Below are 18,035 nucleotides of genomic sequence, written 5' to 3' on the forward strand. Positions count from 1 at the left end.
ACTGGGATTGGAATGAAATATCTACAAGCCAAGGAAGGTATGCCAAGGACAGCCAGCAACCATCAAAAGCTGGAAGAGGCGAGGAAAGATTTTCCCCTAGAGCTTTCAGAGGGAGCATGGCCCTGCTGATACCTTGAGCTCAGACTTCTAGTCTCTACAACAGTGAGAGAATAGATTTCTATTGTTCTAAGCCAACCAATGAGGGTAGTTTTGTTATGGCAGCCCTTGAGGAAGTTAATTACTCAGCAAGAGGAGTCCTTGGAAGAACAAAAGTGGTGGAAGGCAGACATCCAAACTGGCCTCATAAATAGGCATGGGACCCATGGTTTTTCTCCTTCTGTTCCTTACACCAGAGCAAAATCTAGGCTCCTGGTATTCTCTCAGTATGCTACAGAAGAAGATGTGTTCTCCACTGATGAAATTATTTAGCAGCAAGGGGAACTGTTCATTAAATTAGCCTGAAGGGGTGCTGGAAGGCTAAAGAATGTGACAATAACCAGGCAGACCCATTGTAACTTCAGCAAGGGAGCACTACAGACACCAGCCAGCAACCTGACTCAACAGTGCTCTAGGGCCCAGTCGTACCAGGTATTATGCAGAAGCTGGGGGTCTTCTCTACCCTGATTTGCACGCAGAAGTCATTTTCAAGCACCCCTGTCCCTTCAGGGTGCTTGGCAACAGCACAGTATCTGATAAATAGAGCAAGAAGGTGATCTTAACTTCCCGGCTGGGCTAATCAGGTCCCAGCCAGGATTAAGCAGAGAACCTCTCTGGAAGTGGGTCTTCTTTCATCTAAGTCTGTATTTTTGTAGTACATTCTTTTTAAAAAGATTTTATTTATTTATTCATGAGAGACACAGAGAGAGAGGCAGAGACACAGGCAAGAGGGAGAGGCAGGGTCCCTGCAGGGAGCCCAATGCAGGACTTGATCCCAGGACCCAGGTTCACGACCAGAGCCAATGGCAGATACTCAACACTAAGCCATCCAGGCGGCCCTTACTGTACCTTCTTAATCTATAATGCACTTTGATTTCTCCCTTCCTCTCTCCCATACTTTCTCTCTCCCTCTCTTTCTCAATGTTTACATAAAACTCTTTCTCTTTTTGTTTTCTCTTTATTACCAAGTGATCTAGGAAAATATACTTTACTCAGATCTTCCTAATGAGAATAACTATATAATAAAATACAACCATATACTATATTAAATATAATGTGTGTCCTCATCTCCCTCTACCCTACTCTCTTCTCCTGCGGTAAGTAGTTAGTATACACCTTTGTGGCCCTTCTCTGCACTTACATGTTCATCTCAAATTATCTGTTTATTTTCAGATAGATAGATAGATAGATAGATAGATAGATAGATAGATAGATGATAGATCATCCTACATGTGGAATTTTTACTTGCTTTCTTAACTCTAAGATATATCTAATAAATCTTTCGATATCAATACTATAAGTCTGCCTTGTTCCTTTTATTTTTTTTAAGATTTTATTTATTTATTCATGAGACACAGAGGGAGAGAGAGAGAGGCAGAGACACAGGCAGAGGGAGAAGCAGGCTCCATGCAGGGAGCCCGACGTTGGACTCGATCCCAGGTCTCCAGGATCAGGCCCTGGGCTGAAGGTGGCACTAAACCGCTGAGCCACCTGGGCTGCCCTGTCTTGTTCTTTTTAATGACTGTATGTATTCCACATAATTTATTTAGCCTTGTCAAAATTACAGGCTTTTTATTTCTTACAATTCTCAGTGCTATAAGCAATGCTGCAATATATATACCTTGCATAATATATACCTGGGCTTGGATAAATTTCACTTTCGATAGATTCATAGAGATGAGCTTGTTAGATCAAGAGACATAGGTATTTTTTAAAAACACATCTATACTTTTATTTCTGATTTATACTTTAAATATCCTAGACACTTTCTCTGAATTCATTCATCTCATAAATTCTGATGTTGAATACTGTTAACCATTCTAAACTAACTCATGAAGCATACCATTGCACACTGCAAAATTAAAATTCAAGAATCTCATATAGGAGGTAGTTTATCCTACATGGAGAAAAAGTTAAAACTAATTAGCTGAGTCTAAATGAGCGATGGCTGATACCTTTAGAGAAAATTTAAATTCAACAACAAAAATGTAATCAAATCATCCAAATTTTTATATTACCTTCCAGCTACTTTTTTGAGCACTTCAACAAAAATGCAAGCACAAATTGTCCTTAGCATGTGAAGAAACACATACATTTTTAATTTAGAAAGATATGGCCAGATTTCCCTCCTAAATGGTTTTACCAGTTTATATGCCCCCGCTGGAGGTGTAACTCTCATCCTCATCAACTGGATATTATCAGTATTAACCATTTTCTCAGTGTAACAAAAACACCTTGTTTTAATTTACATTTTCCTTGTTGCTAATGATATTGAGCATCTGTTCATGAGTTTATTGGCCATTTATTTTTATTCCTTCTATGGGTCTTTTCACATTTTTTATTGAGTTGTTAATCTTCGGGTTTATACCATCACACTTTATATATTCTGCATATTTAGTACTTGTTATATATTTGGCAAATGTTCTCCCATTATTTACTTTGTTTTAATTTATTTATAATTTGTCTTATACTCATTCATTCAACAAATATTTACTGAAAATCTACTCTGGGTAGTGAGCAAATATTCTTGTACATGAGTTTAATTTTTACACAAATTTGTCAGCATTTTGCTTTGTTATTTGTTTCTATTTTCCTCAGAAACCCCTGTTTGACTCCATAATTATAAAAAATAGTCCTAAATTTTTACCTAAAACTTCTATATGTTATTAAATATATTGGGCTTTTGAATACATCTGGAATTAACTGCATATATGCTGTGAGGTAGTCTTTAGCTTTTTTTTTCTTTTTCCAAGTGGAAAAGCAGTCCAAAAAAATTATGGCTTGAATAATCTTTCTATTTCTGATATGAAATACAATCTTCATCATAACCCATATCCTCACAAATAATGGGCCAATTTGAGATTGGGGCTCTTTTTGTTTCTTTTCCTATTCCTATGTCTATCTTAATTACTATTTGTGTCTACCATGAGGATTCGACTATTATAGCTTATATGCCTTGATTTGCTACCTAATAAAAGAAGAATCCTATCCTATCATTGTTCTTTTTTCACAGATTTACTGGCTCTTCTGGAGCATTTTCTTTTACAAATGAGCCTTAGAATCAGTTTGTTAAATGCCATAAAGAATCTCACTGACATTTTGATTTGAAAATTATTTGAATGTATATACTAATTTGCAAAGAACTGACTTTAACAATATCAAATGGAAACATAAGAAGTCTCCATTTATTGAACTCCTTTTTTTGTCTACTCTACAGTAACTCCACAGTAAAATTTCATAGTTTTACTTATTTAGATTTTGCATATTTCTTGTTATGTTTATGAGGAATTCAGGTTTTTCCTTGTGATTGCTATTGTGTAGGTAATAGCCCTTTTTCCCATTACATTTCAGAAATAGCTGCTGCTTGTATATAAGTATTGTTTTAGTATATTAATCCTGCATCCAAGGATAAAAGCCATTATTAATTGTAGGGAGAGGGTGGAGAAGGAAGGCAAGTAGAGAGCTTGGAGAGATCCAGAGAGGACAAAACCACATTTAAAATGCTATCTGCCACTATGAGAAGGCATCCACCACCCCTCAACACCCTAGCTTGGCTAAACAGGGTGAAGCATAAAAACAAGACAAATAAATCCCGTAGGAGTTTCTGTTATGACTTTAGAGAGCACTGAAGAAATGGCCTCACACTACTTTTAAGCAGAGAAGGAGCCTTATATAGGGGACATAAGTTTTCCCGAGGCTAAAGTGAAGCACTGCACAGAAGAGGCTGAGCAACACCTACCTGTTCCAGTGGTAAATACAGAATTGCTGAGAGCCAACGAGTGAAAGACACCTGGAATGGGAATCACCAGAGGGCACAGTCTGTAGACTTGCAGGGCAAGACCATGATCCGGAGCAGCAGTCTCAACAGCACATGGCCAATGTAGACTGAGAAAAGCCAAGTGGGACCAGTTACATTCAGAGAGGATGCAGTGAAGAAAGATGTCAGCAACCAAAAGCCAAATCACCTAAGACAGGCCAGGGGAAGATTCAAAGGACTGAGCACAAGAGAGATGTCATCCTTGCTGCCATGCTGATACATAAGCATCCCCTGCCTCATGATGCCATTCTGGGAATGGAGAAAAAGGAAAAGCTATTGGTATGGGAAAAAATACCCCAATATAGAAGTATGCACTTTGAAGTGATTATGTTTAAATAATTAATTCACTGAGTAATTTCCTGAAAGAGATGAAATTCTAAGCTGGCAGATCTTGAGTTACCCTGAAATGGCAAGATTGAACTTTTTGCCCCCAGAGGAAAGAGGCTCACTGAAAACTGAATTCAGTCTTGGGGAAATAAATGTCACACTTATGCACATCTGAGTCATAATGTGTAACTTTTTAAAAATCTCTTGACTACATAGATCCTGCAAGACATGAAAGTTTTGTTCTTTTGATGCATGCCACTCATGTATACACACTAAGCTACATTCCACAGTTATGGGAACGAAGCTAAAAGCTATAGGTTATAAGTGAGAACACTCACTATTCCTACATGGAAAACAAATTCTGAAAATCAAACATCCAAAATACGCCACTTCATTTAATACTTTGTTTGTAGACAACCCTCTATCTAAATACTCTGAAAAGGAAAAGATCAAAGGTCATTTCATTTCACAATGGATACACAATGATGGAATAGGGCAATGAGGAAGACATTTCACTCAACACTGCCCAAATCATGTAGCTTACTTCCATTTTGACCTAGCTGACAAGAAATGATAAAAAGTTTGATTCAAAGTTTCCAATTCCAGGAAGTACTGACTAATTGTACTCACCCCACCTTTCCCACTGAATGCAGCTTTAAAACCTGGACAGTAAATAATAGCAGGCAGAGTGGGAAAGGGCAATAATTCACAAGATCATGGAACTGGTGTTGAAATCTCCACATTTTTCCCTCTGGTATCCCCTGGACAGAACTCAGAGATACTGGAAAGGCATCACTATGGATGGGGAAAGCTCCAGGAGAAGCTCCTAGTTAAGGCAAAGGGGGCTCTGGCAGCAACATAGAAACAGCATGTTGCTATCATGGGCTGGAGATTTTCTTATCTGGAAATTTATCCTCTTTTCTTTGATAATCATAGAACTACTCAAGTTATGTATTTCATATCGTGTGAGTTTTGGTAATTCATGGTGTTTGAGGAATGAGCCCATTTCATCTAAGCTATCAAGCTTACATATTCAGAGTTGTTCTGTGGGGCCTGTAGTGACAGCCTCTTTCATTCCTGATATTGGTAACTTCTGTCTTCTTTTTTCTTTATCAGTCTTACTAGAGGTTCATCACTTTCTTGATATTTTCAAAGACCAACTTTTATTATTTAATAATTTTCTGTATCATGTACTGACAAACATAGCAGCTTGGCTGAATCTCAGAGCTATTAGAGCTGATTAAAGAAGCTGATCTCAAATTATTACATGCTATATGATTCCATTTATCTGACAATCTCAAAGGAACACAAACTATACTGACAGAACAAATCAAAGGCTGCTGGTGCTTAGGGGTGGAGGTTCATGACTACAAAATGGAGCACAAAGGGAGGTTTTTGGGGTGATGGATCTATTCTCTACCCTGATTCTACTGGAGGTTATACAAAACTATATGTTAAAATTTACAGAACTATACACCAAAATAAAGTCAATTTTACTACATGTTCACTTACAGAATAAAATTTAAGTTCAGAGGAGAAATAAGACTTTGGTTTAAGAAGTTTTTCAGCTTTAAAATGTACACCCTGGGGCACACAGGTAGCTCAGTTGGCTAAGCATTCGATTCTTGATTTTGGCTCAGGTCATGATGTTGGGGTTGTGAAACTGAGCCCCACACTGGGTTCCATGCTTATCAGGGAGTCTGCTTGAGATTCTTTTTCCCTCGCCCTCTGCCCCTCCCCCATTCACATGCACTCTCTCTAAATAAACAAAATCTTTTAAAAAATAAAATAGAATGTATACCAAATTAAGGAACTGTCCAATTAATTATTTTTTCAATTAAATGTTTCTTCCTTAATAAATCTGAAGTCATCATAAAAATAAGTGTGATTCTATCTATTTTCAACAAGATTTTGGGGAAACAAACACTCTCACATAATATTATTGGGAGTAAATTACTCTAAGGTCTTTAAATGGATATTTATCACTAAGAAAAGTAAAATATATACCTTTTGATCCAACAATTTCACTTCTAAAAGGAATTTCTAGTATATATGTACTTGCAAACATGCAAGAAAATACATAGAAGCATGTTTATTACAGCATAATGCATAATGGCAAATTATTAGAAAATACTTTGATGTCTGTTCTATATTCATGTAATTATCAGAAATGCATTTTTTAAAGATTTATTTATTTATTCAAGAGAGACATAGACTGAAAGAGAGGCAGAGACACAGGCAGAGGGAGAAGCAGGCTCCTCGCAGGGAGCTTGATGTGGGACTTGATCCCTGATCCTGGGATCATGACCTGAGACGAAGGCAGGAGCCCAACCACTGAGACACCCAGGCATCCCCAGAAAGGCATTTTTAAAATGATACCAATATTGATATTTTTAAAATCTCTAAAGCTATTTAAAATAGTAAGATAAAAAATAATATAGAGAGATTGATTCAGTTTTGTTTATAAAGGATCTTATATATGATGGGGAAGCTTACATATATACATAAGAAATCTCAGAAGGATATGTAAAATATTGTTAAGTTATTTCTTTGTGGAGTGAGCTTGGGGATATAAGTGGGAGAGAAAAGAAATAGTTTGGGTTTTCATTTTAAATTCTTCCGAACTAAGAAAACTCATGGACGTCATTTAAAACCTGTTTTAATACATGAGGTATGAATGTCTATGTGAGGTAATGGATGTTAAATAATCTTACTGTGGTAATAATTTTGCAATAGACACATATATTAAATCATTATGTTATAGATCTTAAACTTCTACAATGCTACATGACAATTATATCTCATTAAAAAGGGAAAATTTTTAAATAGCAAGTAAAATGAAAATAAACTGTCTTTAAAAATACTAGTAAGAAATAATACTGCCTGAAAGTCTTCCATCAAACCATTCTTCCAAGAAATTTTGCCCTCATTGGATACTCAAAGGCAATCAAAGAATAAATGGTATACACATACCCATGAATAAACTTGCCTGGAGTTCTGCAACTATATCATTTTGATAGATTCATGGATGAGTCCCAGGAGTTGAACCCAGTTTCTCTAGGTTAATAATATACAAATCTTAGTTTAAAATTTGTTCTAATTTACAGTAAAGTTAATATTTCTGGGAGATATATAGATATAGATACATATATGTACATACATATATATACATACACATATTTGTATTTATATAGATACGTATATATATATGTATATATACATACACAGAAATTCTTGATACTAAAAAACACCATCATCAACAAAATTAGATTTGTGACCCTGAGAAAATTACATGATTTCTTGTTCAGTTATGTCCTCAAAAATATAACAGAAGACTGGGTGATGGATAAGACCTTTACCAGTTCCTAGAACCAATAAGTATACCAGTCTGGTATAGAAATGGAATTTTACATAGTTCTTCTTTCCAGATTCAGATTTCATTTGTCATTAGATTGACATTGGCTACCATTCAAATGGCAATCTTTAAAACATTTTTACCAAACCTTATAAAATTTCAGTTGGTTGGTCAGATTTACTTTGCATGGGGACAAAGCTCATAAGCAGCAAATTCTTCACAAATTAAAAGTTTTGTCTTCTATTAAGTGCTGAAATACATCTGAGGGATAAATTTATATTTTAAAAGTGTGTATAGCCTAAGGAAAATATCGTGGGACATTTAAGAACCAAAATCAAAGGACCATTTACTATAAATAAGCTTACTGGAAAATTGTCTAAACATTTTATTTTTTTTTTATTTTTATTTATTTATGATAGTCACAGAGAGAGAGAGAGAGAGAGGCAGAGACACAGGCAGAGGGAGAAGCAGGCTCCATGCACCGGGAGTCCGACGTGGGATTCCATCCCGGGTCTCCAGGATCGCGCCCTGGGCCAAAGGCAGGCGCCAAACCGCTGCGCCACCCAGGGATCCCTGTCTAAACATTTTAAAACACATAAACAAAAATATCAAAACTTAGTAGCTAAGGATAAAAGCTGGGCATCAGAAATTTTTTAAAGATTTTTTTCACTTATTTATTTTAGAGACAGTGTGTGTATGCACGTGCACATGTATGCAACTAAGGGGAGGAGCAGAGGGAGAGAGAGAATCTCAAGCAGATTCCCCACTGAGTAAGGAGCTCAGATCATGATCTGAGCAGAAATCAAGAGTTAGACACAGGGCACCTGGGTGGCTCAGTGGTTGAGCATCTGCCTTCAGTTCAGGTTGGGATCCCAGGGTCCTGGGATCAAGTCCTGCATCAGGCTTCCTGGGAGGAGCCTGCTTCTCCCTCTACCTGTATCTCTGCCTCTCTCTCTGTGTCTTTCATGAATAAATAAATAAAATCTTTAAAAAGAGAGAGAGAGAGAGATTTAATTGACTTAGCCACCCAGGTGCCCCAGCAATATTTTTAGACATACTAATTCATTCTTATTATCCTGCATATCATTCTATATAGAGCTTCCAGATACTTCTGTCCTATTTCTTTTTGGATTTTTGTCCCAATTCTATTCCAGCTTCACCACAACAGACTGACCTCTCTGGACTTTGCATGACCCCTGCTGCTTCCTGTTTCAACTTTCCTGTCAGCTCCTTCAACAGCCATGGCTCCCAGCAGCCATGGGCATCAGCCTTCCCCAGAACGACCTGGCTGTCTTTCCTGCACTAATCAGACAGAGTTTGCTTCTGAGAGATGGGGCAGGGAAGGAAAAGGAATGGAAAGGGACAAAGAGAAGAAGAGATAAGAGGGAGGGAACAAGAGGGGGGAAAAAAGAAGGTTAAGGAATAGATGTATTGGTTGCTAGTTTGCCAACGGCGTTCAGTTTCTGCCTTCTCCGACTTAAAAGCCCTGCCCAGAATAATTTCTCTATGTTTGAAAAAGGAAGGAATCCCTTGAATAATGATAAGTGACATAATATGTGCTAAACTGATTTCCGATGAGAAACTGATTTATCTCCTACATTTCAGAGCCCTGGGAAAGTTGACATGGAGGGATAAATGGATTTCAGGGCAGGCAATGAATTTCTGAAGTGCATTTCAGAAGCCCTCCTCCAAATCATAAATAAAAGCAGGCTGACTACAGCCTTGCACAGATTACCAAGACAAAACACCGTATCATCCTGGATCCAATCACAACACCCTCCTCACAACACCCAAAGTGGATGACCAGATGTTCTAGAAAGATGTTTCCCAAGGCAACTTCTCTAAGAGTTCATCAATTAAAAAAACAAAAAAAAAAAGCAGTTCAGAACAGGAGGGCTTGAAAGCAATTACTTGGGGAAAGAAATTATTGTAGGGAGTTTGAAGAGTAGAAAAGAATTATAGTCTTTAGTAAAGTCAGCGGCAAGAATCTAGTTTCAAAATACACCTACTTTTCTCATCCCCTTAAGACTGCACCTCCCACCCTCAACCACTTACTAGCAATTCCCACAATCCAAAGGAACCTGGCACCTCGTGGTTATGTTTAACAGATCCTCAACCTAATTCCAATAATCCTGTTCAAATTTGAAATATGAAGGTAGGGCGATGGTAATAGTAACTGCAAGGAAGGCAAAGGCCAGCAAATAAGAGAACTCACTCACTCTCTCTCCAATGGGAGAGAGAGGCCCCCACCCACAGATCTTCAACTCCAGCCATTTCTTCCCTGGTAGCAGAAACTTTGTCGAGAAACAGAACCTATCTTTGGACATTTCACAGCAAAAGTGAAACCACAGATTGACACTTACATTTCATTTGCTTGGAGATGGACTTGTTAGGTTCAAGCCAGTGCTAGGGAGAAAAAAAGCAGAGATTATGGGTCAAATGGCTGAACCATACGATGCATACTTAATAACTAAAAGAAATTTAATACAATCCTTTTCCAAAGCACATTCTTGGTTCCCACAGTCTTGGTTCCTCAAGGTTCCACCTTCTTCAGATCAACACAAATGATTCCATAATAAAAATACAACAGGCAAGGGTATAAATTACAGAGAATTAACACTATGAGTAGTATTTGAGTCATACTAAGAGAGAAGAACTAGGGAGAGAACATGCACTTCAACTGGATATTCTCGTGGCTCTAGTGGATCCTAGGTGATGGGGTTCCATTGCTCTGAGCAAGCCACAGATGGCTAAGGGCTTTGATGTCCATGACCTCAAAGAGCCACAGTCCAAGACAGCTACAGTACCCTATTCTCCTGCCAGGTAGCCTCTGTTGTGAACAGTGAGACAAGTAAGCCTTAGCCCAATCATACAGAGGCAATTCTTCCTTACAGTAGGGAGGAACAAATGACTTTAAATATATCACTTCAGAGGCCTGAGATCATCCAGAAGAAACACTAGCTGTATCACAAAACAAAGAAGCCCAAAGACCTCAGTAGCTCGGAATGGCATTTAGTGACAAGCATTTGAAGCAGATACCATGTTGATCCCAGCAGCCAGCTCACTCTACATGCTAAGAGCCAGGTAGCTTTTGATATCCCTAACCATGATGTCCCTGAAGCCACTTAGGGCATGCCAGGAAGTATCACTCTATACATCCACAGTTTATAAAGACAATAGGAGTGCCATTGGTATCCATCAGGAGGTTAGAGAACCCTCACTTGCCAGGCACTCATCACACTTGATACTAGAGAGGAAAGGAGGACACTTACCATCAGTGGAGGCTTACACCTTTGTGTCATCCAGTTAAGCCTCAGAATTCTGTAACACCCCTACCTTTTGATATAAATGCATAACCATAAAATCTAATAAGAGCTAGCATATGCTGAGTGCCTCCTAAATGCCAGGGCCAGCACTACCACCCCATTTGCAGATGAGAAATCAGGAGGCTTGGGACATTAGACAACTGGCCTGAGGTCACCTAGAGAAGAAATGATAAAACCAGTGCACAGTGGGATTCCAGAGCACAGGCCCTTCACCTTGGCCATGCTGCCTCCCCAGCAGATCTGCTCTAAAACACACTATTCTTGATAAACATTCCTTCTTTCCCCAGGAGTAGATAAATTGAGTGGCCAAATCAATAGTTTCCAATCCAGGGGTCAGATCTCTGCAGTCTTCAAAAATTAGAAAAAAGGTCTTTTCACTATGTCAACATCAGGAAGAGTTTGACAGAAAACTACACATTTACTTCTAATGTATTACACAAACTGAAATAGCAAGTTTCTTTGATTCTAATCAAAATTATGTCTGTTCATTTTGAGAACCCTGTTTTTCTCTTTTTTTCATTTTTTTAAAATTGTGGTAACATATACAACATCATATTCACCATCCTAATCATTTTTAAGTTCATAGTTCAGTAGTATTAAATGTATTCAAAACAGTGCATAATCATCACCACCATCCATCTCCAGAGCACTTTCACCTTGTAAAACAGAAACTCAAGTCCTAATAAACAGTCACTCTGCAGCCCCCTTTCTCCAGGCCCTTGGAAACCACCATTCTACTTTTGGTTATCTCCTTCTAGTCAAAAGTGATGTTTGGCATTCACACAGTCATCATTTAATAGTGGGAAAATTTCTCGATTGGACTACTTACTATCTGTATAACCGTGTACAAAATGTTTAACCTCACTCTCAATTTCCACAACTATCAGATGGGAATAGCAATCATACGTACTTCACAGGGTTATTGCAAGGATTTTAAAAGTTAGTAAATAGTAAACATGAGACACTTAAACGGTGCCTGGCACGTGAAAAATATCAATAAGTCCTTGTTTGCTGATGCTGTTGTTAGTTAATAAGTATGGTTTCATTAGCAGACCACATCCCATGGAGGAGAATAATAAAAGGGGCCTCAGATGATTATGTTCTAGAAATAAATAAGATAATTTAGAACTAAGGCAAGAAAAAATACCTACTGAGATCAGTATCTACTGCTACTGTCTTGCAGAGAAGAATCACTAGTCATTTGGCCAATAAAGTCTGAAATACATTTTCTGAATTCCCCTTGCTTGGCATCCTTTGAACTCCTTAGCCCCTCTCTGCCTAACTGCAACCTGCCTCTCCACCTCATCTCTGCTTACAGGGAGGACAAGTACATTTCATTTGATATGCCCATACAAGTTAGTGCCAATCTCCCAGGGCTGCAAAGAAGGATCCAAGTCTCAGTGAGAATGAGTACCATGATGGAATGGCAATATCTGCCATGGAGGGATAGGGAACATGTAAGGGATGCCTGCAAGGTATCTTACCATCTGTGCCCTAAATAAATTATTTATTTTAAATGAACTGGCCTCCTCATTATCCTATGAAATACAGTTTCTGATGGGTTCTGACCTTCCTCATCCTCTCAGCCTATTCACACCCTATCCTTGCCTCTCAAACCTTGTGCATCTTAATTACCTATGTCTATAGTGTGACCACTACATACTTTTCCCCAGGACAACTATTCTTCTGCAGTGAGATAGTCATGGGGTATAAAGCCCTACGAAAAATAGGCTAGCAATAGTCATGTTTCAAGGGATTATAGGAAATCATTTCTTCAGAGAGGGTCAAGCTCAGTTCATGAACTTAATTTTAATTTTTATTAAAATTTAAAAATCTGACTGACCTATGGCCCAACAATCCCCTTATTTCCTAATTTCCCCATATGAACACAGAGGAACATAACAAGGATCCTCATTGCAAGATTATATTAAATTATAAAATATTAGAATATAATGGCCATCAAGAAAATGGTAAATAACCTATAATCTGTTTATGTTCTTGATGATTCTTCAGTGTATTATAGGAGGTAGATCTTTATGTTTAATGTTATTAGACCTCTAAAGCACACTGCATGATGAAAAAAGTGAACTGCAAAATTTATAACTATGGCCACAGTTCCCAAATCATGCACTGACGTGCCCCAGGGAAAAAGGAGTCATTCTAGACATCGTTCAGATATCCACCGTGCAAACTATAAGCTCAAGGAAGTTCCCAGCTCCAATGTTAGATCATGCTATATTCCTTTTTATGTCATACTTTTTGAAATTCTGAGTTGCTGGTGATTGCTGTGATAAAAAGCAAGTACTATGCTAAAAGAGGCATGAGAGGTAATGAGTATGGCAGTATCTGATCTGGTCCCAGATTCTGAGGAGCCAGGGGGCAGCCAACAGGGGACACATCCTGTTCCTGGGTAATGGTGGTTAAGAATGAACTGGAAATACTATTTTCATGTAGGTCATGTTCTAAATGGCCCCAAGGTGTTAGGATATAAATACCAAGTTTGTTGTCTCTAACTCTTATTACAGAGGGCACTATGAAATAAATACTTTTGACCTAGGGCACCATGAAATCATTACTAAGATACTAAGAGAGCCATAAATCAACAAAGTTTGGGAACTTCTGAACTATGGTATCATAGAATTAATGTGTTTCCTTTTTTAAGTAAAAAGTACAAACACTACCCTATATTTTCAAGGAATACATAATAAGTATCTAAATGTATTTTTAAAGATCTGAAATGAAACATGATAAACAGATAAGAGAGAGAAAACAGGAATTTAGAGGTGTTGCTCAAAAGAAACTATGACTTCTGTTTTATCTGTGATGTTTTAACTTCTGCTTTTTACATGTATTCATGCATTACATGAATAATTAGAAGTCAATATTTTTAAAAAAGAAAGCTAAGTTCTACTCAGGATAAAGGTGGATTTTTATGTAGTTTAGACTTATTGAGACTCAAGAAGAATTTCATATATAACAGGCAGATGCCAAGTCCAGCTAAGCCCCCAGCTTTGGCACTGCAGTCCAATACAGGAGCCAGGAGGCATGCGTTCAAACCCCAATTCTGCCACTTATTAGTGATGTGACCTCCAGTGAGTTTCTTCCTGTTTTCCCACTTACAGCATCATCGTGAGGTATAAGTAGGTTAACACATTAAGAAGTCCTTAGAACAGAGCTTAGAGCATAGTGAAGGCTTAGTAAACCCCAGCTGTTCCCATCTTCTTTGTGTTCACTCAGACACTCCCAAGTTGATGCAATGACCCCTCCTAGGGGGCCCACCTCTGGAACTCTCTTCCTCTCACACTCCCACCCCATCTGCCTTCTGTTCTACATGAAAGGTAATTAATTCTCCTCCCTTTTTTCCTTCTTCCTTTTAGAGTTGCAAGTTGGGCAATGAATTCAAATCTGAACTACACCAACAACTCCTGCTGTTACTATATGTACAGATGGATTACACACCTTTGAGAAAGAAAGAACCATGATTCTGCGTGCTTGGCAATTAGACAGGAGGCTCAGAACATACACTGCATTGCTATTTCCCTTTCAATTCCTACTTGGAATATATGCTAGTTGTTGGTTTTGTTGGGTTTTTTAAAATTCTGCTTCCTTACTGGAAAGTGAAATTCCCTAAGAGAGGTAGAAAGAAAAGCCTGCCAACCAAATATCTGAATTTGCAGCTGGTTTACTATAGCTGAAACCTTTATTTCTTCAACTTACATTTAGAATAAGAATTCCAAAGACTAAAGAAGCTAAGATCCAATTACTGATTCTATCTAATGAGCTTCAGAAGTCAGATGAACCTGAGGAGGCATTCCTTCAGCATGATCTGAAGGTATCGGGAAGGTAGGTCTGCAGGGATACTGCCAGGGTTCTGCCCAGATGCCCTCAGAGGCCCTTTTCTCCTTAGTTATACAGCAGCTTGATCGTTCTTAGGAAGGCTGCCTCAGGTTCCTGGAACCCAATGCAGGGGAGAAGGAGCCTCCTCCACTCACATCTTCCCTGTCAGGTTAAGAAGTGACAGGTGGGGGAGGATAAGTACCTCTGCTCCCTTGCCCCTTGGCCAGGACAATTCTAAGGCATGTGGATTTTTATGTAGTTTAGACTTAAGCTACACTCTTCCAGAGCTCCTCTGTGGCTTTCAGTCAAGTTCTCCTCTGTACAACTTTGTTCAACATCACACACTTGTGTGACCATCCACCCTTCTTTGTCTCAATTCTCCCAAGCTCCTAAAAGTCTTTTTCCTGGGAACATTTCCTAATAAAACTGAAATTTTCATCTCTAGATCCACTTCTGGGTACCACAGTCAAGACAGCCTCCCTAACTCCCCACCAAAAACTGCCCTCTCTCCATGGCTTGACCCCCAGTAACCAGTATATCCTGCTATGAGAGGTTCCAATTTATTTTTTATTTAAACTCAATTTGCTGGGCAGCCCAAGTGGCTCAGTGGTTTAGTGCCACCTTCAGCCCAAGGCCTGATCCTGGAGACCTGGGATCCAGTCCCACATCAGGCTCCCTGCATGGAGCCTGCTTCTCCCTCTGCCTGTGTTTCTGCCTCTCTCTCTCTCTCTCTCTCTCTGTCTCTCTCTCTTTCTGTGTGTGTGTGTGTGTGTGTGTGTGTGTCTCATGAATAAATAAAATCTTTAAAAATAAAAAAATTTTTAAAAAATAAACTCAATTTGCCAACATACAGTATAACACCCAGTGCTCATCCCATCCAGTGCCCTCCTCAGTGCCCGTCACCCAGTCACCCCATCCCCCCGCCTTCCTCCCCTTCTGCAACCCTTTGTTGGTTTCCCAGAGTTAGGAGTCTCTCATCGTTTGTCTTCCTCTCTAATTTTTCCCATTCAGTTTCCCTCATTTGCTTAGAGAGGTTCCGATTTAAACAAGGTTTTCAGTCTGGACAATCTAGCCTGACCACATTTCAAGCCACCTCTTAGAACAAATTTATTTTGATTGATAGCAGCTTGAAGCAAAGAGAAGTTGAATGAAGCCTCACAAAGGGGTGAAAAGTAGGGTGCTGGCTAAGCCCTCTACTCTCTGATTCCCTCTTCTGTGGTCTTGGGGGACAGATTCCAGGACTCCTAAAATTCCTTCAGCTCTCACATTCCACATTCTATGAACCTGAAGTATGAGAACATTACCAACAAATGGTTCTTTTTAATTTTGCTAGGCTCTGTTACACTTAGCCTTAGATCTTTCTTCTCTACCCCATCATAGAAATGGGGTATTTCTTTCATATTCCAACTTTGGCTTGTTTGGTGAGGGAGAGAAAGATGGGTGTGAGGTGGTGATTTATGACTAAGTAGATTGATTTTTAATTTGGTAGCTGCTGAGCTAGGAGAAAAAAAAACTAAAAAAAAAAAAAAAAAAACCTCCCCAAAGTAAACAATATAATACACTTGGTTATCTTCAAGTGTTGGGCTTCTGTTGAAATTGATTCAGCCTAAAAAAAAAAAAAAGAAAAGAAATTGATTCAGCCTATGATTACAGAATAAATTACACACCTCTCTCTTATCTTTCTCAAAACCCTTGGTGCCCTACACCAGAATAATCCATAGCTCCAATAAATGTGTTGAGTAACGAATGGGGCTTCAAACAAGAATGAATGCACCTCCCAAGCAGGAGATTGTTTTTCCCCTCAGAAGTAACCAGATCCATAATCTACCAATTCTCATCCTAGCCCTGAAAAGATGGCCTGATTCTCACATCTCACCTGGATAAAGCCCCAGAGTAACTCAGTCTCCCTGCATTATCTAGCCAATTTATGCCATTTCTAGGCCCTCTGACCTCTACAGGGGAAAAAAAGAATGTCATCCAAATGAATGCAGCCTAGCAGTGTTCTGGGTCAGCCAATCAAAACTAGGCCCTAGCTCATTAGCTACCAGTAACCAATGGTTTTCACTTCAGTTTCTTTTTTTTTTTTTTTTTAAGATTTAATTTATTTATTCATGAGACACAGAGAAAGAGAAAGAGAGAGAGAGAGAAAGAGAGAGAGAGAGGCAGACACAGGCAGAGGGAGAAGCAGACTCCATGCAGGCAGCCCGACATGGGACTCGATCCCCGGTCTCCAGGATCAGGCCCCGGGCCAAAGGTGGCGCAAAACCTTCTGAGCCACCTGGGCTGCCCTTCATTCCAGTTTCAATGAAATCTATAACACAATGGCAACAACAGCAAAACTATCTATAGACTAGGCATGCTCACAAGTTATTGTCCTCCTGGCAGTAACCTAGGCAAAGCAAACCTTTACTGCTTCAGTGAAATGTTTTTATTTCTTCAACCATAACTGCTTCTGCATTCTGGGTCCTTAGGGATAAGCAAAATAGAAGTAACAGCTGGGAGAAGAAACACCTAGGAAACAGAGGCAGAAACAGGAAGCCTAAGAAAGCATAAGCACCATTTTTTTTTTCGTAAAGTATCAGACAGTATAAATATTTTAGGTTTTGTGGCCCATATGGTCTGTCAGGACTACTCAACTCTGCCATTGGAACACGAAAGTAGCCAGAGACAACACATAAATGAATAGAAATAGCTGTGTCCCATAAAATGTTATTTACTAAACAAATGGGGGCCAACCTGACACCTGTGTGCCAACCCCTGCTCTACATCCAGGAAATCCTTAATGTATGTATACTTAAAAATAAAATAGTCTGAAAATACAATAGAGGTTGTAAAAACACTCAGTGCTTTTTATTTTAAAGTACACGAAAACACCAAAAATGCAATTACAGAAGAAATGATGGGATTCCTTCAGGCTTGTTACATTGGAATTTACCACCATATAACACTTGCTGTCAAGCCACAGAAATTTCACATTGTTACCAAACTGTTCTAAGGTCAAAGATCTTCTAGCTGCCAGAACCATGAACCTTTCAAACTCTTTAAAGCATGTAGTAAAAAGACGCATCACATGTTGATAATATTGACTAATGCACTTAAATAACAACCCTATGGCATAGTTATTATTATTAGTGTTCCCATTTTACAGATAAAGTGATTGAGGCATAGGTTAAGGAGGCTTTTCAAAGTCCTACAACCAGAGGCAGGATTTAACCCC

The 18,035-nt window shown here is 38.7% G+C and overlaps 1 protein-coding gene across 3 annotated transcripts in view; it reads right to left on the minus strand.

Annotated features, from left to right (window-relative positions):
• FRMD3 (FERM domain containing 3) overlaps window positions 1-18,035 on the minus strand; it is a 294,465-nt gene that overhangs the window by 127,148 nt on the left and 149,282 nt on the right. For 2 of the 3 annotated variants that reach the window (XM_025988266.2, XM_025988264.2), the window contains exon 3: window positions 10,019-10,061. The exons of the other annotated variant lie outside the window; for it this stretch is intronic. In XM_025988266.2, the coding sequence (XP_025844051.1) occupies window positions 10,019-10,061 (43 nt within the window). The remainder of the gene's footprint in view (window positions 1-10,018; window positions 10,062-18,035) is intronic. 3 annotated transcript variants of the gene reach the window in all.

The sequence above is a fragment of the Vulpes vulpes genome, chromosome 1, assembly GCF_048418805.1.
Source record: "Vulpes vulpes isolate BD-2025 chromosome 1, VulVul3, whole genome shotgun sequence".
Lineage (NCBI taxonomy): Eukaryota > Metazoa > Chordata > Mammalia > Carnivora > Canidae > Vulpes > Vulpes vulpes.